The 21,512-nt window shown below is 41.3% G+C and overlaps 1 protein-coding gene and 1 long non-coding RNA gene across 2 annotated transcripts in view; one reads left to right on the top strand and one right to left on the bottom strand.

The window, feature by feature from the left end:
• Positions 1-9,379, bottom strand: part of CHIC2 (cysteine rich hydrophobic domain 2) — a 59,423-nt gene extending 50,044 nt beyond the window's left edge. Inside the window, exon 1 of the mRNA NM_001078048.1 lies at positions 8,933-9,379. Coding sequence (NP_001071516.1) covers positions 8,933-9,051 — 119 coding nt within the window. The 5' untranslated portion in view covers positions 9,052-9,379. The remainder of the gene's footprint in view (positions 1-8,932) is intronic.
• On the top strand, positions 7,741-9,267 carry LOC112447080 (uncharacterized). The gene is made up of 2 exons (XR_003035153.2): positions 7,741-8,574; positions 8,827-9,267. It is a non-coding gene; the product is annotated as an uncharacterized lncRNA (long non-coding RNA).
• Positions 9,380-21,512: the final 12,133 nt, after the last annotated feature.

Below are 21,512 nucleotides of genomic sequence, written 5' to 3' on the forward strand. Positions count from 1 at the left end.
AATCAATTTGCTTGACATCAGAGACCACTCTTTCCACAGAACCATCTCTTGCTTTCCAAACGTGTCTAAGAATCACCCAAGCTCCTATCAAAAATAAAAATTCCTAGACTCTTCCCTTAAAGATTCTGATTGAGGAAGTCTGAAATGTGTATTTTTTAAAATGTCCTTAGTGATTCTGATAATCGGGCAAGTGATTCTAATAATCAGGCAAGTTTAAGAAATACTGTACTGAGATTAAGCAAGATTGCATGAACATGGAAACACTGGTATAACATCTGATTTTACAAATGGATTCTGAAACAAATTATGAAAAGTCACCAACAAATCTTACCCAGAAGACATCAGAGTAAGATACTTAAAAGCAACTGTTGCTGTTATATTTTAAAGCTTAATTTCATTGAGAATAATATCTTAAGTAGCTTTATAGTAGATTAAAAAGCTAAGCCATAGATACTAAAAAGACTTAAAAGATTCCATTCTGAACTTTCCTGGTGGTGCAATGGATAAGAAACCATCTGCCAATGCAGGGGACACCGGTTCGATCCCTAATCTGAGAAGATTTCACATGCCATGGAGCAACTAAGTCTGTGCCACAACTACTGAGCTCTAGAGACCATGCTCAGCAACAAAGTATAGCCCCTGCTCACCACAACTAGAGAAAGCCAGCCCAGAGCAACAAAGACCCAGCACAAAAAATAAAATAAATAAAAAGTATTAAAAAAAGAAAAAAAGATTCCCTTCTGAGTACACAGTTGATCTAATATCCTAGGCGTTTAACCTATTAGGAATATAAACTCAAGCTGGGATTCAAGAGCAGCTATCAAAAATATTATTCTTTAGAATAATGTTATTTAGAATAATAACAGCTTTTGTACCATCATAAAGAATCTCTTATCATTTACTTTCCACCATTTAGTTCCTATATTCCACTTAGCTAAACGCATAACATTTTAAGTACTAGATAATTTCACATCTGTTGGCAGGCAGAAATCCCACAATGAACTGTTTGGACTGGAATATCCATGTGTATTTCAAATTACAGCAAAATTTTGATCAAGACCATCCCCAAGAAAAAGAAATGCAAAAAAGCAAAATGGTTGTCTGAGGAGGCCTTACAAATAGCTGAGAAAAGAAGGGAAGCTACAGGCAAAGGGGAAAAAGAAACATATACCCATTTGAATGCAGAGTTCCAAAGAATAGCAAGGAGAGATAAGAAAGCCTTCCTCAGCGATTAATACAAAGAAATAGAGGAAAACAACAGAATGGGAAAGACTAGAGATCTCTTCAAGAAAATGAAAGATACCAAGCAAACATTTCATGCAAAGATGGGCACAATGAAGGACAGAAATGGTATGGACCTAACAGAAGCAGACTATATTAAGAGGTAGCAAGAACACACAGAAGATCTACACAAAAAAAACCTTCATGACCCAGATAACCACGACGGTGTGATCACTCACCTAGAGCCAGGCATCCTAGAATGCGAAGTCAAATGGGCCTTAGGAAGCATCACTACAAACAAAGTTAGTGGAGGTAATGGAATTCCAGCTGATCTATTTCAAATTCTAAAAGATGATGCTGTGAAAGTGCTGCACTCAATATGCCAGCAAAATTGGAAAACTCAGCAGTGGCCACAGGACTGGAAAAGGTCAGTTTTCATTCCAATCCCAAAGAAAGGCAATGTCAAAGAATGTTCAAACTACCACACAGTTGTACTTATCTCACACACTAGCAAAATAATGTTCAAAATTCTCCAAGCCAGGCTTCAACAGTATGTGAACCGTGAACTTCCAGATATTCAAGCTGGATTTAGAAAAGGCAGAGGAACCAGAGATCAAATTGCCAACATTCGTTGGATCATTGAAAAAGCGAGAGTTCCAAAAAATATCTACTTCTGCTTTACTGACTATGCCAAAGCCTTTGACTGTGTGGATCACAACAAATGGTGAAAAATTCTGAAAGAGATGGGACTACCAGACCACCTGACCCGCCTCCTGAGAAATCTGTATGCAGGTCAAGAAGCAACAGTTAGAACTGGACATGGAACAATAGACTGGTTCCAAGTTGGGAAAGGCATACATCAAGGCTATATATTGTCACCCTGCTTATTTAACTTATATGCAGAGTTCAGTTCAGTTCAATTCAGTTCAGTTGCTCAGTCGTGTCCGACTCTTTGCGACCCCATGAATTGCAGCACACCAGGCCTCCCTGTCCATCACCAACTCCCGGAGTTCACTCAGACTCAAGTCCATCGAGTCGGTGATGCCATCCAGTCATCTCAACTTCTGTCGCCCCCTTCTTCTCCTGCCTCCAATCCCTCCGAGCATCAGGGTCTTTTCCAATGAGTCAACTCTTTGCATGAGGTGGCCAAAGTACTGGAGTTTCAGCTTTAGCATCATTCCTTCCAAAGAACACCTAGGACTGGCTGGATCTCCTTGCAGTCCAAGGGACTCTCAAGAGTCTTCTCCAACACCACAGTTCAAAAGCATCAATTCTTCGGCGCTCAGCTTTCTTCACAGTCCAACTCTCACATCCATACATGACTGCTGGAAAAACCATAGCCTGCAGAGTACATCATGAGAAATGCTAGACTGGATGAAGCACAAGCTGGAATCAACAGTGCCAGGAGAAATACCAATAACCTCAGATATTCAAATGACACCACCCTTATGGCAGAAAGCGAAGAAGAAATAAAGAGCTTCTTGATGAAAGTGAAAGAGGAGAGTGAAAAAGCTGGCTTAAAGCTCAACATTCAGAAAACTAAGACCATGGCATCTGGTCCCATCACTTCATGGCAAATAGATGGGGAAACAATGGAAACAGTGACAGACTTTATTTTTTGCGGCTCCAAAATCACTGCAGATGGTGACTGCAGCCATGATATTAAAAGACGCTTGCTCCTTGGAAGAAAAACTGTGACCAACCTAGACAGCATATTAAAAAGCAGAGACATTACTTTGCCAACAAAGGTCCATCTAGTCAAAGCTATGAGTTTTCCAATAGTCATGTATGGATGTGCGAGTTGGACTATAAAGAAAGCTGAGCATCAAAGAATTGATGCTTTTGAACTGTGGTGTTGGAGAAGACTCTTGAGAGTCCCTTGGACTGCAAGGAGATCCAACCAATCCATCCTAAAGGAAATCAGTCCTGAATATTCACCGAAAGGACTGATGCTGAAGCTGAAACTCCAATACTTTGGCCACCTGATGCAAAGAACTGACTCACTGGAAAAGACCCTAATGCCAGGAAAAATTGAAGGCAGGAGAAGGGGACGACAGAGGATGAGATGGTTGGATGGCATCACAGACTCGATGGACATGAGTTTGAGTAAGCTCTGGCAGTTGGTGATAGACAGGGAAGCCTGGTGTGCTGCAGTCCATGGGGTCACAAAGAGTCGGACACGAATGAGCGACTGAACTGATCACGTGAATTTCAAATTACAGTAAAATTTTGAAACAAGCTTACTACCATATTTCTCATTTCTTCAAGAAAGTTCACTCACTCAGAAGTTTTAGCACTTGGTCCAGTTAAGATATTGAGCACTTTTTTCTTTATAGTGTCAGAAATTGCTCAATGCTGTGTTCTAAATCAAAGTAATTTCCTCTCAAATTATAAGGAGCAAGAAAAACCTCTGGGAAAATAATATCTACTTTAAACAGACAATTTTCTCACAATCACCAAATTTGCTTTTTAGAAAAAGAAAAACCAAGGAATTTCCTGGAGGTCCAGTGGTTAAGACTCTGTGCTTTCACTGCCAGGGTTCAATCTTTGGCCAGGGAACTAAGATCCTGAAAGTGCAGCCAAAAAAAAAAATAAATAAAGTAAAAAATGATAAGCCATTTATCTTATGAATGTGGTTATAAGAGTTCTATTGTACAATAGTTTGCCTTCATTTCAGAGGTACCAAAAAAAAAAAGAAAACAGTTATTATTTTGACAAGTTTGACAAGATCCAAAGATGTATGCAATTACCTCATTTATTTAGAGAACATTTCAAAACCTATCATATTCCAGACAGGGCTTCCCTGATAGCTCAGTTGGTAAAGAATCCACCTGCAATGCAGGAGACCCCAGTTCAATTCCTAGGTTGGGAAGATCCACTGGAGAATGGATAGGCTACCCACTCCAGTATTCTTGGGCTTCCCCTGTGGCTCAGCTGGTAAGGAATCCGCCTGTAATGCGGGAGATCTGGGTTCGATCCCTGGGTTGGGAAGATCCCCTGGAGAAGGGAAAGGCTACCCACTCCAGTATTCTGGCCTGGAGAAGTCCATGGACTATATAGTCCATAGGGTGGCAAAGAGTCAGACACAACTGAGTGACTGTCACTTCACTTCACTATTCCAGACACCACATTAAGTAGTGGAGAAATAAAAACCAATAAACATAATTCCTGCCTTCAAAGAACTATCCAGCTTTGTGGAGAAATATCAAAAAGAACCTTAAAAGTCTCCAAACAAAAAATTTAATCTTTAAAAATGGAATAATTATGCTGAGTGGAGATAAGGTGAGAGTTACAAAAGTTTATAAAATTATTTAACTGAAGTGAATCTGTTATTTAAGCAAATCTCCTGTTGCTTACCACAGCATGCTGTAGCAATCTTGGTCCAGTACATTTCAAGACAGAATTTTTTTTAACTCTACTATCTGAAAGGTCAATATATACTGAGGTGTTCTGTGATGTCTCCTATGCAAAGGTCCTATCCATATTATTTCAAGTCACATTTCTAAATCTTTCAATTTTCCACAGCTTACCTGAGATGAATGATAAAGAGAGTGATGTCTCACAGCCATTGATAAAAGCTGGTAAAGGATGAGGAATTTTTGTGGACATCGTAGAAAGATTATACCTCAGAGGCAAGTACCCGAAGACACAGTAATTTAGTGAAATTAGGAGAATAACATCAGAAACAAATCTAAAAATAAGCTGGTTCTATGACAAGGCTTATGTTAGAAGTCAAAAATTAAACATTCCCTAGGGAGGCTCCAAGTTTGATTTTTATATGGGAGGGCATGAAACAAGATAGGAACTGATAATGTCAGTTATGATGACAGATTAGACAGGAAATACTGGCCTAAAACCTAGTTTTAAATTCTAATTTTTATATTAAGCACACTGCTATCATCACTGTGAAAAATCAAACTCTTCAACAAATGATAGTTACAAAAATTTATTCTAAGGGGAACAGAATGTCATAATTTTAAAAAATATTAACCAATTTTGCCAATTGACACCTAATAAATTAATCACCTTTCCTTCATCTTCATTACATAATAAACTGAGAAGTACACATACACACACAGAAAAATCTTTGAACTGTGAGCTCCAGTCTTTTAAATTAGATGCACATAAAAATTATGCAATAACAGGAACTTATCATTTCCCTCTCTTCCTTCAAACACTTTTCCTCAAAATACTATTTTGTATAAGATTTCTTCCTATTGGAGCTGCCAGCTTGTTCCATATTGCTACATTCAAATCTAAAAATGAAGGAAATTATTACACTCATCTAGAAAAATATCAAGAAAGAATACTGATCTTAATGGAAGTACACAGTTTAAGCCTGACTTGTGGTCAATATGAAAATACTAGAAACTACATTAAAGCAAACTTCATTTAGGCAAATTATACATTTTAAATACTTGTATGCCCAATATCTGATTATGCCACAAAACTAACTAAGCCCTGCCTGTGTAGTAGAAAATGAAAGATGACTTACTTTCTCACATCACTATAATGACATGCCGCATTATGTCATACAAGAATACTGCTGCTGCTGCTAAGTCGCTTCAGTCGTGTCCGACTCTGTGCGACCCCATAGACGGCAGCCCACCAGGCTCCCCCGTCCCTGGGATTCTCCAGGCAAGAACACTGGAGTGGGTTGCCATTTCCTTCTCCAATGCATGAAAGTGAAAAGTGAAAGTGAAGTCGCTCAGTAGTGTCCAACTCTTCGCAACCCCATGGACTGCAGCCTACCAGGCTCCTCCGTCCATGGGATTTTCCAGGCAAGAGTACTGGAGTGGGGTGCCATTGCCTTCTTCTATACGAGAATACAGTGACTTCTAAAATAACAGCAATATAACATGATGTATTATATCATGGAGGGGAAAAGAGTAGAAATAATCAATCGTGAAGGTCTACTCAAAAGTGACATCTGTGAAAAACACACATGAATAGATCTATATAGTTTCAGATTGATGTGGATTGCAGATGATTCTATACATTACATTATATTGACTTCCAAACCAGTAAGGGAAAACAGCTCTGAGCAGCTCCTTAGTTTAAATAGAGAAGGAGCAGATAGGGCAGCTGTAGTGATAAGCTTAACCAGTAGTCTTTCAACTGTTTTAATAGCTCTTCCCATTTATACTTGCAGGCAAGAAAAACTGAACATGCTCAACAGTTATAGCAACCCACAAACACCAATTTCAAAAACCATTATAGGTATTAACTGACTCCTACTTGCATAGTATGCCAGTGAATGATACAAAAAGTTTTGTACTATTAACTGTACTTATCTATGTCCCCACAAAACAGGATTAGGCCTTCAATGTAGAAGACTCTTATTAATTCTCCTTGAAATATTTCACACAACTTACCCTCATACAAATCGCCCAGAAATGGAAAAATAAGACTAAAGTGAGTCACTATTAAGTTTGAGAAAGGCAGTCTGGATTTCTTAGTACTGTGCTTTATACCTATGTTTCTCAAAGAGGAACACTATATGTGTGGATGATAATTAATAAAGGCTATATTTATTGAGCACAGTACCACACAATGTGATGAATTCTTTGCACGTACTGTCTCAATCCTTCATTTTAACAATTAGGGACTACAACTAGCCCCATTTTAAATGAAGAGTCACAGATAAATAATTTACCCAAGAAGTGGCAAAGGGTAGATTTGAACCCAGAGCCTAGAACCAAAGTAACAGGAAAGAAAGTGAAGTTGAGAGAGAGCATAGAAAAATTAACTTCTATGTAGAAAGGCATACTGTTTATTGCGGGCATTTAGTTTCTCTTAATACTCTGGAATAGTGGTGTTTAATCCTGGGTACCTACTTGAGTCACTTGTGGAACTTTTTAAACAAACTAGGACCTCACTCAGAAACTTGGCTTCCACTGGGGCAATGACAAAAACTCCCCAAGTGATTCCAATGGGCAATTAAGATTGGGAACCACTAATAATTCTCTCCCACTCTGTTAACCTCTGTAAGTAGCCAACTAAAATCAAATTTACTAATCACCTATTTGGTGCTGAGCTCTCTGACTTTTCCATCAGGCCCAACAATGTACTTAGCTTTTCTTTTACTCAGAGGAAACATTATAACTATAGCTGCACCTTTTAAAATAAAATTTTGCCAGCTTTTCTTTGATACGAGGAATTTATGGGGAAGGGTGGACAGATACCATGATAAAGTTTGAAAACCAATCTTTAAGCACTCCTTAGGTTTAAAAGAATGCATTAAGGTTCAAATAGTCAAACAAAACAAATGGCAGGCTCTGAGATGTAAACATTTCTGTGATATATGTTAAAAAGATTTAATACCCCATAGTATTTGGCTATATGTCTTAATGATGCTAGTGATGACACTTAAAATACTAAGTAACTGTTAGTACGGTGATATTTTATTGTCTTCTCATGGCACTGTGACAGAGATAATGCAGTGTTTTTATACTAAGTCACCAGAATATAAACTAACAGGTGCTAAAGAAATCAAAGCATTACATAAGCACACCCAAACAACAATATGGCTGGTCATATCATGTTTTGAGAAGTGAAAAGATTTTGCTGACAGTCTTATATGAGAAGTCCTACTATTTCACTAACAGTTATTCACTGCACATCCCACTCACCCTAAGCCAAAAATAAAATATAAAGTGTTCCAGGCAATTTCAAACTTACTGGCCCTTTGTATTTTACTAAAAAGGTAAAGTGGAGAGATGTCTGACAAGCATGAAGTTTGACCTAGGATTTGAACAGAGATCTAAAATGAAAAGGCATAAATTCTTCAACTTGTACAAAACTCTGAACTTCTCCGACAAACATTACAAAACTTCCTGCTTCCGGACAGCTCATTATTTGGTTCAAGTCTTCACATTCCTTTATTAGTCATGACCTTTCAGAAAGTGCTCCTTCCTTATTGTTTGAATAATATCAGACTTTTAAAATGTTGCCAACTGAACTTACAGGAACCCTTATCAAATGAAGAAACCATCCCAGAGTTCGTGCCCCAAGGAAGGGCTTAGATTACAGAGAACCCTGAGTAACCTGAGTAGTGTGTGCCCATCACGTAGATTTTTTTAAAATTATATGTAAACATACATCATTCTGCATCTTAAATACATATGTTCATCCATACATTTTTTTTATCATATACAATTACAGGAACTTGCATTGGTTCCGCACAAACTGACTCTGCAAGAAACTGGGAAGACTTGTGGGTATGAGTGAAACAGACACGAAGACAGGGAACCACTCATTACCGATCGTCGCCAGGGTCTCACCCGGCCCAGATCCGGCCTCTGAGCCATGTCACTAGGCTCAAAGGCACAAACGAGGAAAGAGAACCACAAGGTAAATGGATGAGAAAACTGGGGGAGGCACCTAGAAATACGTGTATTTCCACCCCGAAGCTGAAAGGGTGGCCGGAAGGGCAGACCCCAAAGAATAACCTTCCTCCTGGGATCCGTCAGAGCGCCCAGGCCCATGGGGCCTGCTAACAGGAGGAGGTGGGGTGCGGAGGGCAGCGTTTGTCCCCACTCCGGGGACAGAAACAAATGAAAATAAAGCAAGTTCTCACTTCCTGGTCGCCTACTCTTCCCGAAGGCCTCAGACACCCGACGGACACCGGGAGAGAAGGCCCCCGCGGAGTAAGGGGCCCACCCCAGCCCTGCACCTCCCGTCCTCGCCCTCGCCCTCCACCGGGCCTTACACGGTGACGTGACCAGAGCCGCGGACCACCACCGGGTCCGGCGAGTACTTGAGCAGCTGCTCTTCCAGGGCCCGCTCCTCGTCCTCCTCCTCCTCATAGATCTCGTCGAAATCCGCCATCCTGAGACTCCGAGACCCCCGGACCGAAGGGGCCTGTCCAGAGACGGAGGCCGAGATACGGGCTGGCGAGGCGGCGAAGGCTGAGAGGAGTCGCTACCGCGGGCTCCGAGGCCGCGGAGTTCGTTCTGTGTAGTCTCGGCTTCGGCTACAGAAGAGATGGGGTCCTGGCCGTCGGCGGCACCGCCGCCATTACCGTCAGCAATAACAACAACACAATGTCAACATCCGCCCAAGGGCCGACACCTCCACCAGCACTGCCGCGACCGCCGCAGCAGCAACTCAGGCAACCACAGCAACAGCCAGAGCCTCCCGCAGCGGGAGCACCCGGCTACGACATCGCGAGACTTCCCGGGAGCAGGAGGGCGGGTGAGCGGGCGCGTGGGCGCGAGAGCGCGCGGGCTGGCGGGCGGGAGCGCGCACGTGAGGCCTCGCGCCCTTCCCCAGGTCGCCTTCCTCCTCTTTCACCCGCCGTCTACTGCTGGAGCGCGCTCCCGCAGGCGCGGCCCCGCCCACCAGGAGAAGAGTCGCTGACGCTTAAGGAGATTGTCTCTGGAAACTGGTGGCTTTGACCCCCGACCCAAAGAACAGAGCTCTGAGTGTCCAGTGGGGCACTTGGTTCCCCAGAGTAATCTCTAACCAAAACAACTAAAAATAAAGGCCCTAGTTTGGAATAGATTATTGTGCATGTGGTTGCCGGTTTATCCAATAATCGAATCTTAATTTTCGTCAGTTTTTTTAGTCTGTGAGGAGAATCAGAGTCTGTAGTTTTCCAATTTGAGGAACCCAACAGACACAGCTCAAATATGTTTGCCCACTGTAATATAGGATTTTTCAAAATATGCGCAGTTCAAACATCTTGTCCCATCGTCCCCTTAAATATAGTCCAATAGATGAGGCCAGTGGTGCTGATACATTTTTTTTCTTAGGAGAAAACTCACTGTAGTCAGGCCATGACACAAAATTAACAAACTCTGGATTCCAGATTAGAAGATGCAGTTGCCTCCCTCAACTTCTTCACAAGCCATAACCTCATTTCTCCTTTAAGAACTTAGGGAATCCCTTTCCCTTCCTTCCAGCTCCTCCCAGGAAAGAAAAGGTGAAGGGAGGAGAGCGGAGGCAGAATTTAGTGGATTCCTCTCACCCGCCTAGACCATCACTAAAGGCCCAAGGTTCACTCTGGGTACTTGGTTATATTCATAGTCAAGAACCTGCCCAGGCAAACAAATAGTTCAGGGGCAGGAGTGGGCTCCTGAGAGTGTCCAGGATAAGGAATATATACTGACAGCAGGAAAGGATAGTCATACTGGACCTGGTGCTGGTCAGAATATACTCCTAAGTACAGTGTTCACTTCCTACCAGTTTAGATGATTCGTTGTTGAGTTGAGAAAGTGCAAAGGCGGGCAATCAGAGCAAGTGAGCAATGCCAAAGAACCTCCTACTAGTAATGGTTGGAAAAAACGAACATAGTTAGCTAAGAAAAGATTAAAGAAAAACATAGTAGATCAAATCAAACTTGGTATGTGTCTCTCCTGAGGACATTTATTCGTTCAAGAGATATGTACTGAGCCCCAACCATGTGGCAGGCACTGTGGTGTGTATGTATGATGAGGTATAGTTTCTGCCTTCTAGTAGCTTATTTATCACTAAGGCAAGCAATCATAACCCTGCTGAGCGCTCCCAGAGAAGTATAGAGAGGGTGGTAATAGAGCACACAGGAGGGAGCTTGGTTTGGTGATTAACTTCCCTGGTGGTTCAGACGGTAAAAGCATCTGCCTATAATGCAGGGGACCAGGATTAGATCCCTGGGTCGGAAAGATCCCCTGGAGAAGTAAATGGCAACCCACTCCAGTACTCTTGCCTGGAAAATCCCATGGACAGAGGAGCCTGGTAGGCTTCAGTCCATAGGGTCACAAAGAGTCAGACATGACTGAGTGACTTCACTGGCTGCCTGACTTTGAATTCAGCTCTGTCACTTACAATGTGACTCTGGACCAGACATTTAACTTCTCTGCTTCTCATGTGTAAAATGAGGATAGTAATAGTACTACCCCACTGGGTTGCTCTGCAGATTAAACAAGTCACTACATGTGAAATGCTTAGAAGAAAGCCTCGCACATAGTAAATATTGGGTGGCAAGAGGGTATCTCTATGGTCCCATCCAACTAGTTAACTCTCTGAGGATCAGCTCAGTTTTTTTGCATTATCTAAACCAGTCCATTCTAAAGGAGATCAGCCCTGGGTGTTCTTTGGAAGGAATGATACTAAAGCTGAAACTCCAGTACTTTGGCCGCTTCATGCGAAGAGTTGACTCACTAGAAAAGACTCTGATGCTGGGAGGGATTGGGGGCAGGAAGAAAAGGGGACGACAGAGGATGAGATGGCTGGATGGCATCACTGACTCGATGGATGTGAGTTTGAGTGAACTCCGGGAGTTGGTGATGGACAGGGAGGCCTGGTATGCTGCGATTCATGGGGTCGCAAAGAGTCGGACACAACTGAGCTACTGAGCTGAACTGAACTGAATGCTTTGCTGTTTATGAAGCACATATATCATTTAACATTCCCCCAAAACTGTACGAGGTAACCAAGGTTGTAACTTACTCCTTAGCTTCAGAGATGCTACGTGACTGCCTTATAGCCAAATAACTACTTAAGAGTCAAAATCAGGGCTTCAATTCAGTGCACTGGATAGGCAGAGCTTCTGAATTTCCTTCTTGGCAGGAACTAGAAGGCCAAGTGGCTGCACTCAGTTAAAGGAATGGTAGCAAATGGGAGAGTGAGCAAAGGGAACCTGAGGAAGAAAGGTCAGTATGTTGCACACATGGCCCACCCTGTGTACCGTGACTGAGAATTCACCTTTCTGTAGAAATAGTGGCCAAGATAAGGGGCTGATGCTCCAAAATATCTAAATCATCACATAGCTGACAACTTCCCAAGGGCAGGGGAAGTGATATACAGCACTTTCGCAGCTCCTGCTTCAAAGAAGGGGCTCAATAAATGTTATCTGAATTGAGATACATTGTTACTGGTGCTATTTCCAGAACATCATGAGTTCATTAGGCTTCCCTGGACTGTGAGAACCTACCTCACCCTTATCTTAACAGTGGTTTTGTGTGGGAGAAATGTTCTTTATTCTAAGATCTATGCAGCAGAGAGATCTTTGTAACTCCCACTACCTCGGTGTAAGGTGGGGGCTACCTTATTTTTGCTCTTCCTATTTTGCGCTTCTTTGTCCTATTCTGAAAAACCTGTCAGAGCCAGCAAAAGGATATAGGGCCTGGGAACAATGCCAAGAGGGTGAGGGAAGATGAATCAAACATTTCCCTGATGATGGTTGACATCATAATCCCAAATTCCACCTCCAGCCCTCCAGAGTCCAACTTCCTGTCACATGCCTTCCCCAGTCTCTTCCTGGGGACAGATCTCCCTTCTCAGTGTATTTTCCCTCACTGTTATGTGCTCTCCTGCTCTCTGAAGTATGGACTCCTTTCCATTTGAGTTCCCCTTTCCATCCCTGCTTCACACACTCTCACACTTAGCTTCACACCAAATGGTTCAAAGCCAAACAGGATAATGCCTTGGGGGGGCCTCATGAGGCAACAAATCTGCAGTTGCTTTTAAGGCAAATATTCCTAGATTTGAAAACTTCCAAATTTTCACATTATCTAGTTGAGTGGTCTTGGGTGGTTTCAAATTTCTTTCTTTTTAAAAAAATTTATTTAGTTTTGGTTGTATGCCGGTCTTCATTGCTGCACATGGGTTTTCTCTAGTTACGGAGAGTGGCGGCTACTCTTCATTGTGGTGCATGGGCTTCTCATTGAAGTGGCTTTTCTTGTTGTGGAGCACAGGCCCTAGATGCATGGGCTCAGTACTTGCAGCTCTTAGACTCTAGAGTGTGGGCTTAGTTGCTCTGCAACATATGGAATCTTCTCAGAACAGGGATTGAACCTGTGTCCCCTGCATTGGCAGGCAGATTCTTATCCACTGCACCACCAGGGAAATCCTCACAATATCAGGACTTTTAATAGAACTATTGGGAAGAAGGGGACCTCTTTTTCTATGATCTACTAGGAACCATGTCGTTCTTATGGTAGAAATAGTCTAAGAATGATTCCAGCGCTGAGGAAAGCAGAAGCAAGGGATGAAGCAAATATAACTTTTCCTAATGATAATGTCCTGAGTCCCCTGAGTTCAGCTACACTTTAAATTTCCCAGGTTTGTAGGAGAGGATAATGGATTTAGTTTGTGAAATAAAAGACACCCAGTGGAGATGTCCAGTAGAACATAGATGGATAGACAGAGATATTGGATAGATGGATAGATGGATATGTAGATAAATGAAGAGATAGATAAAACAGAGAGAGGAAAGGGGAAAGAATGTGTTGGGGGAGAGGCTCAAAAGATAAATCTTGGTAGAAAATAAATACATGGGATCCATCAACTCATAGATGGTGAAGTTAGCCATAGTAGTGACCTTGATGGCTCAGAAGCTAAGAGGTGAGGTGACTGGGAGAGAGTGAAGACAAGAGGATGTAGGATGAAGGAATTTCAGCGAGTAGAAATGGGGAGATGAGGTAGAACTGACAAAGGAAATTGAGAGAGCCTCTTGCCTGGAAAATCACATAAATAGAGGAGCCTGGTAGGCTGCAGTCCATGCGGTCGCTAAGAGTCAGACTCGAGTGAGAGGCTTCCCTTTCACTTTTCACTTTCATGCATTGGAGAAGGAAATGGCAACCCACTCCAGTGTTCTTGCCTGGAAAATCCCAGGGACAGGGGAGCCTGGTGGGCTGCCGTCTATGGGGTCGCACAGAGTCGGAGACGACAGAGATGACTTAGCAGCAGCAGCAGCAACCAAAGTGGTAAAATGCAACTCGGAGAGAGTGTGGTGTTTCAAGTAAAGAAAGAGAAAAGTCAAAGAAGGAAGTAGTAACTGTTCCTGTGAGACATTGCAGAAATAAGGTAAGATAGTAACCAGTGTCAGCTGTATTAAAGAGAACAGAAGATCCTGAGAAAGGACTCAATTTCTTTAAGTAGCATTTTGACAGACAGAGCCAACAAAAAACCCCTTGGTTACATATAACTGCTAAAAAAAAAAAAAAAAACAGTAATAAAGGGAAGCATAACTCTCCACTCCTTAAGTGTGGACCATACATAGTAACTTCTTTCAAAGGAAAAGCGGGGGTGGGGAACTAACTCCACAGTGGGACACTGATAAACACTGTTTGAACCAGCTAATCAAGGTCAACATCATGTTGACCATAAATCACATTGATAGTATGTGCCTTTTTATGATATGATGAAAATAGCACTGAACCTTTCCGATCTTTCTCCCCTAAATCTATAATCCCATTCTAATCAAAGAAATGCTAAGTCACTTCAGTCATGTCCGACTCTGTGCGACCCCATAGATGGCAGCCCACCAGGCTCCCCCGTCCCTGGGATTCTCCAGGCAAGAACACTGGAGTGGGTTGCCATTTCCTTCTCCAATGCATGAAAGTGAAAAGTGAAAGTGAAGTCGTTCAGTCGTGTCCGACTCCTAGCGACCCCATGGATTGCAGCCTAATAGACTCCCCCGTCCATGGGATTTTCCAAGCAAGAGTACTGGAGTGGGGTGCCATTGCCTTCTCCGATAGAATCAAAGAAAAACACTAGACAAATTCCAATAGCAAGGCATCCTACAAAATACCTGAACAGTACTCCTGAGACTGCCAAGGTCATCAAAAACAAGGAAAGTTTGAGAAACTGTCACAGCCAAGCAGAGTCTATGGAGACATGACAAATAAATGTAACATGGCATCCTGGATGGGATTCTGGTACAGGAAAAGGAAATTAGGTATAAACTAGGAAGATCTGAATAAACTATAAACTTTAGTTAATAATAATGTATCAATGTTGCTTCATAATTTTTAGCAAACATACTGTAAGATGTTAATAATAAAGAAAAACTGCATGCAGGAGTATACGGAACATTTTGTATTATATTCTCAATTTCCCTTATAGTCTAAAAGAGCTGTTAAAAAATAAAGCCTGATTTTTAAAAGTTAGTAGTACAGCAAATACTGAATTCAAAGGATAGGAGAAACTTTTTAGTGCCAGAAGCAAAGATAAAGCTTAAAGCTTGAGTAATAGACTCATAGAATACACTATGGGGCTAGAAGGGGAAAGGGATGGGAGAATTACTGGACCAGAAATAGGTCCCAGCTGCTAAAGGTAGGAGTTTTAACATGTTGTGATAGGAGACTTGACCCTGGGAAGGATCAAGGCAGGACGACGACAACCAACCAGGAAAGGCTGCAGGAGAGAGACCAGAAAAACTCTGTCCGTGGGACAAGGAAGCAATGCAAAAGATTTTTCTACTGGAATTCTGGGTTGGGGAAATAAAGATCTTTGGTGAAAAATCAAAGCCTCAGGCTGCACCCTGCTTTACTGCTATGTCTAAATTTACACCACACTTGTATTATAGGAATGGCCAACCTAAGAAATTAGCTGAAGGAGGAATCATATCTAGTATATGAACTCCAAAAAAGGCAAATGAGCGGGATCTAGAATATAGTGCCTGCTGCTGCTGTTGCTGCTGCTGCTGAGTCACTTCAGTCGTGTCCAACTCTGTGCGACCCCAGAGACAGCAGCCCACCAGGCTCCCCTATCCCTGGGATTCTCCAGGCAAGAACACTGGAGCGGGTTGCCATTTCCTTCTCTGATGCATGAAAGTGAAAACTGAAAGTGAAGTCACTCGGTCGTGTCCAACTCCTAGCGACCCCATGGACTGCAGCCTACCAGGCTCCTCTGTCCATGGGATTTGCCAAGCAAGAGTACTGGAGTGGGTTGCCGTTGCCTTCTCCGAGAATATAGTGCCTAGATCCTGATAATTACACAGAAGATGTTAGCTATTTTTCTTCTTATTACTCTGTCTCTATTACTGTATAACAAGAGTGATAGGAACAATAATATCAATAATAACATTTGATTTTGTATGTTCTTGAGCCTAATTTATTTAGATATTTGGATAGGATAGATGTTGTATTAAGGAACATGGCCTTAGGAGAAAAAATATTTGGTGTCAGCCATGAGTACTCAGGTAAGAAGAATTTTAAGGGACTTCCCTGGTGGTCCAGTGGCTAAGACTCGGATCTCTCTTTGCTGGGGGCCAGGCTTCAATCTCTGCTCAGGGAGAACTAGATCCTGCATGCCTAAACTGAACATGCTGCAACTAAAGATCCCACAGGCCAAGACAAAGATTAAAGATCCTGCATATAGCAGCTAAGATCCTGCACAGTCAAATAAATAAATATTTTAAAACAAAAACTTTTTTAAAAAAGAAGAATTTTTAATTGCATCAGGAGAGTTTTAGATTATCTGGAGAAATTCAAATTTCTTTGTTCTCCAGGAAAACAAACAAAACGTCTTCACTCAAAGACATAATTCCAAAAAAGAAATTAATTCTTTCAACTCACGTTGATAATTGTAAAAAAAAAATTTTGACATAAAATTGGCACATTGTGTCCCAATTCCTCAAGTTTGTGGTGCTCAGAGTATAACTAATGAAAAATAGCCCTGCATTCCAGCACCTAGGGAAAGGTCATGTATAAGAATACAAGCATGTGAAAGGCCTTTGGGGAGGAACAGTTATCTTTTTTTGCTTCCACAGTCATCTGAATAACTGTGGTGATTGAGGAAGGGGGAAAGAAGGTGATATAAACTAGACTGGGAGCTTCCTAAGGGCAGAATCTACTCTATTTGGGAAAAGAAACAAATGCTTATATAGCATACATAGTATCCCAGACACTGTTCTAAGCACTTTGCATGTATCAACCCATTTAGCCTCACAAACATCCCATTAACATAGGTACCATTTTCATTCCTATTGTACACATATATATGCAGACTAAAGCAAAAGGAAATTAAAGTATCTTGGCCCAAAGTCACACAGCTAGGAAATGGTAGAACCAGGATTTGAGCCTAAACAGCATGTTTTCTCACCCCATGATCTTACCAGTAAGCTCTCCCATCTTAAACACCAGCAGAGAAATATTCAGATCACTTTCATTTTCCCAACACCTTTATAAATATTAGGGACTACACACAGGAACTCATGCTCATTTTTTCTTTGATCATTTCATACTGTATATACATATTTAGTTCAATATCTGATCTCCAAATATTTTTATAACAAATCTATAAAATCCATATGGATTCTCCTAGATTCAGTTCCATCGCTCAGTCGTGTCCGACTCTTTGTGAGTCCATGGACTGAAGCACGCCAGGCCTCCCTGTCCATCACCAATTCCTGGAGATTACTCAAACTCATGTCCATTGAGTCGGAGATGCCATCCAACCATCTCATCCTCTGTCGTCCCCTTCTCCTCTTGCGTTCAATCTTTCCCAGCATCAGGGTCTTTTCAAATGAGTCAGCTCTTCACATCAGGTGGCCAAAGCATTGGAGTTTCAGTTTCAGCATCAGTCCTTCCAATGAATATTCAGGACTGGTTTCCTTTAGGATGGACTGATTGGATCTCCTTGCTGTCCAAGGGACTCTAAAGAGTCTTCTCCAACACCACAGTTCAAAAGCATCAATTCTTCGGCGCTCAGCTTTCTTTATAGTCCAACTCTCACATCAATTCATGACTACTGGAAAAACCATAGCCCTAACTAGATGGACCTTTTCTGGCAAAGTTATGTCTCTGCTTTTTAATATGCTGTCTAGGTTGGTCATAGCTTTTCTTCCAAGGAGTAAGCGTCTTTTAATTTCATGGCTACAGTCACCATCTGTAGTGAATTTGGAGCCCAGAAAAATAAAGTCTGCCACTGTTTCCACTGTTTCTCCATCTATTTGCCATGAAGTGATGGGACCAGATGCAATGATCTTTATTTTGAATGTTGAGCTTTAAGCCAACTTTAAGCCAATCTCCTAGATTACACTAGAATAATTATCTATACCTGCTTACCTGATTTAAACCAATGCTATAAATATGACATGTAAGTTGTACTGGGTTTTCCTTATTGCCATCTTTCAAATCCACAAAGGTCTAGAGTCTATTCCTAAAATCATAGGCTCATAAAACCAGAATGAAGTCTAGAAGTCATCTTGTCCACACTAACCTCCAAAACCATGCTTCAGCCTAAATCATGTGGTATGTCCTGCTCTACTGAACATCTTTGATAGTTTTATTAAATATCTGTAATGTACTGCATATATGCAAAAATGCTTTATTATATTTTCCACAGTTCTTAAAGACTGGATTCTTTATGGTCTGGGACTATGTCTTGGCTTTATTTTTTTATTCCAAGCCCTTTGTTATTGCCTGGAATTCAAGAGTCATTCACTATATCTTCCTCTATTAATTCTCTTTGTAATCTCTGGAGAGACAGAAATCAAGTTAGTTTTTCTTCTATGTAACAGTCCTTCAAGTAAGTGAAAAAAATCTTTTTTCTTTCAGCTAAACATGCCCATTTACTTAATTTTTCCTCCAAGAAGGTAGTTTCAAGTTTTCTGACTCTTTTCAAAGTCTATATCTGACTCTTATCAGCCTTGTTGGGTAAATAGCCATTTTGTTATTTGGGGTTCAGACCAGACATACTGTGATTTGACCAGTGTGATAGTCAATGTCCAAGACAATCCCAAATGAGCCTCATCCTCTGGTATTCACACCTTTCTGTAGACCCCTCCCTCACTAGGTTATAGAAGACATGGCAATATATACTTCATTGTCTTAACTCACTCATTCTGGGGGAAGCCAGTTGCCATGTCAGGAGGACACTCAAACAACCCTACAGGGAGGCTCACGAAGAGAGGAACTGAGGCCTCCTGCCAATCCTGTGAGTGAGCCATCCTGAAAACAACCCTTCTCAAGCCCTTAGATGACTGCAGCCCCAGCTAACGTGCTGACTGCAACATTATGAGAGATCCTATGCCAGACCACCAATCCCTAGTCCATGGAAACTCTCAAAGTAACAAACATCTACTATTGTCTTAAGCCACTGAGTTTTGGGGTAATCTGTTATGCTGTGATACACGATTATTAAAGCCAACTCAGAAGATAAAGAGACTAACATTTCCTTCTTGACTTTGGTAGCAACAGTAAAAAGACAAAGAAAAACAGATTCAATGGACTGATGAAACTATTACTTTGTACAGTTTTGGGGAAATTTGTGTATATGTGTCCATGTGTAAACATTTGCTCGGTATCTTTTGTAGTTAGATTGTTTTGTTTTATGCTTCTGTACGTTGCCACAATGCCATACTTACGTGTGTGCTAAGTTGCTTCAGTTGTGTCTGACTCTTTGCGACCCTATGGACAGTAGCCCGCCAGGTTCCTCTGTCCTTTGGATTCTCCAGGCAAGAATCCTGGAGTGGGCTGCCATGCCCCACTCCAGGGGACCTTCCCGACCAAGGATTGAACCAACATCTCCTTCATCTCCCGCACTGGCAGGCAGGTTCTTTACCACGAGCGCCACCTGGGAAGCCCCCCTAGATAGACACTCAATACATAACTTTTGCAATATTGGGCTTCACCTTTAAGGCTGAGGGACATAACCAATCTTTGCTCTTGAATTGGGTGTGGTGAAATCTATTTTCTACCTTTTGGAAACTCTCACTGGGAACCAATGGCCTTCCTACTCTCTAATGTCTAGGTGTTTCTCCGCTTCTTTGAACATGATACAGGGAAGAGTTGGGACTTAATGGTTCTAATCATGCTGGACTTCTCACATGATTGAGTTTAGACAACACCCAACTTCACATGGGAACTTAGGAGAGAACTTGCTGCTGGCCTTTCTCTCTCTCTCCACTGCTCACTGAACCCCCAACACATACATGATAGTCTTGCAATGCTCAATGATGTGCTTTTAATCACATCTGCTGTTTTCTTATTATATTTTCCTCATTATTTTCTTTTTGAATACCTGCTTTTTATATTCATACTTTTGAAATTTCTTTCTTTTCTATTTTCATTGCCTACTATGATTCAGCCTCTTCGTAAAACCTGAGTTACTTTTATGTAGAACTAAAATTGTAAAGAACAAATTCTCTCAAGTAAATGAACTTCAGGGCTTCAATACCCAACACATTATGTTGCTCTTAGTGATGCTAAGCACCTAAGAAGATGCATGAATAATTTTAGGTTTGGGGAAATCATCTAGGAACTCTGCACTTGATGTACTTAAAGACCACCAAAGTGTCCTTTGAAGATGTAACTTGCTGCGAGGTAATCTGGAGGCTCTGAAAATTAAAGGTACCCATTACCACTGGTAAAACTTAGATCTGGAGGAACACAATAGTTCTAAGTGAACTTTTCCAGGAATCTTTCTATTATCTTTTGTGTTACAGTTAAGTGCACTGTTCAGAAGACATTTGGATATGAACATATAAAAGAATGCAATGTTCTTCAGAAAAATAAGGGAAAATGAGGCAAAGAAAAAAGACAATTTACAAGTAGAATAAATATTTATATCAATGTTTACATAGTGCTTATCATTTCATAAACATTTTCACTTAGAATATCTCATCTGACCATCACAACACTCCAGTGAAATAAAAACAGAGGGATATTATTTCCATTCTATACATTTCAGAGGAAGCTGAAGTTAAATGAGAGACTCAAGTTCAACTGGCTCCTAAAAGGCTGAGATACAATGAAGACCTAAGACTCTTTTTGATTCTGAGGGTAAGTTTCCACCACAAGGAAGGAAAAAAATAGAAACTTAAAGAGAAAACAAGGCTAACTATTTTTATGCAACATAATGAGGAACTGCTGAGTGGTTATTAAAAAAAAAAATTCTTTACCTCCCCAAACACTTAGCAATCCCAGGATGATACTTAAAACACAGGAAACTGGGGTTGACTCAATACTTGTTACCCTTATCTATGTAGCAGAGCTAATTATAATGCTTATTGCACAGAGCTGTTGGGAGGGTTAAATGAGATAATACCTGTAAAGAATGATAAGTACTCAATAAGTGCTAGTTGTTATGACTAATGATGATGATGCCATTTTAATCAGTGTGGAGAGAATACTAGAATAAAGAGTAGTAGACATGTATTTGCATGCTGCATTATAATCAACCTACTCTAAATTATCTTCCTTCAATACCCTTATCTAGAGAATGAAGGCAATACTCCTTCCTAGCTGCTCCTGCAGAAATAATTCACCATGTTGGATCATGTTCTGAGCATCTGCAAAGCCCTACAGAAATATAAGAAGACACCACAACCATTTTTCTCACCCTTTCTTTCTCCCTCCTTGACATTCTGAGCAAAGCCACACTGTGGAGCTGTGAAGGGGGTTTTGAGTAGCCATCCCTTCAGATATACACAGTTGCCTGGCAACTTAAAACTCAATGCCTGAACTAGAAGGAACACTCAACTTGACTCAATTGTTTTCTGAGATTTAACCCAACAGCTTACCTTATCTATAAGAGGCTCACTGAGGTGGTAATGTGTGTCTCATCTAAGGAATGGACAA

This window comes from Bos taurus, chromosome 6 (assembly GCF_002263795.3).
Source record: "Bos taurus isolate L1 Dominette 01449 registration number 42190680 breed Hereford chromosome 6, ARS-UCD2.0, whole genome shotgun sequence".
NCBI lineage: Eukaryota > Metazoa > Chordata > Mammalia > Artiodactyla > Bovidae > Bos > Bos taurus.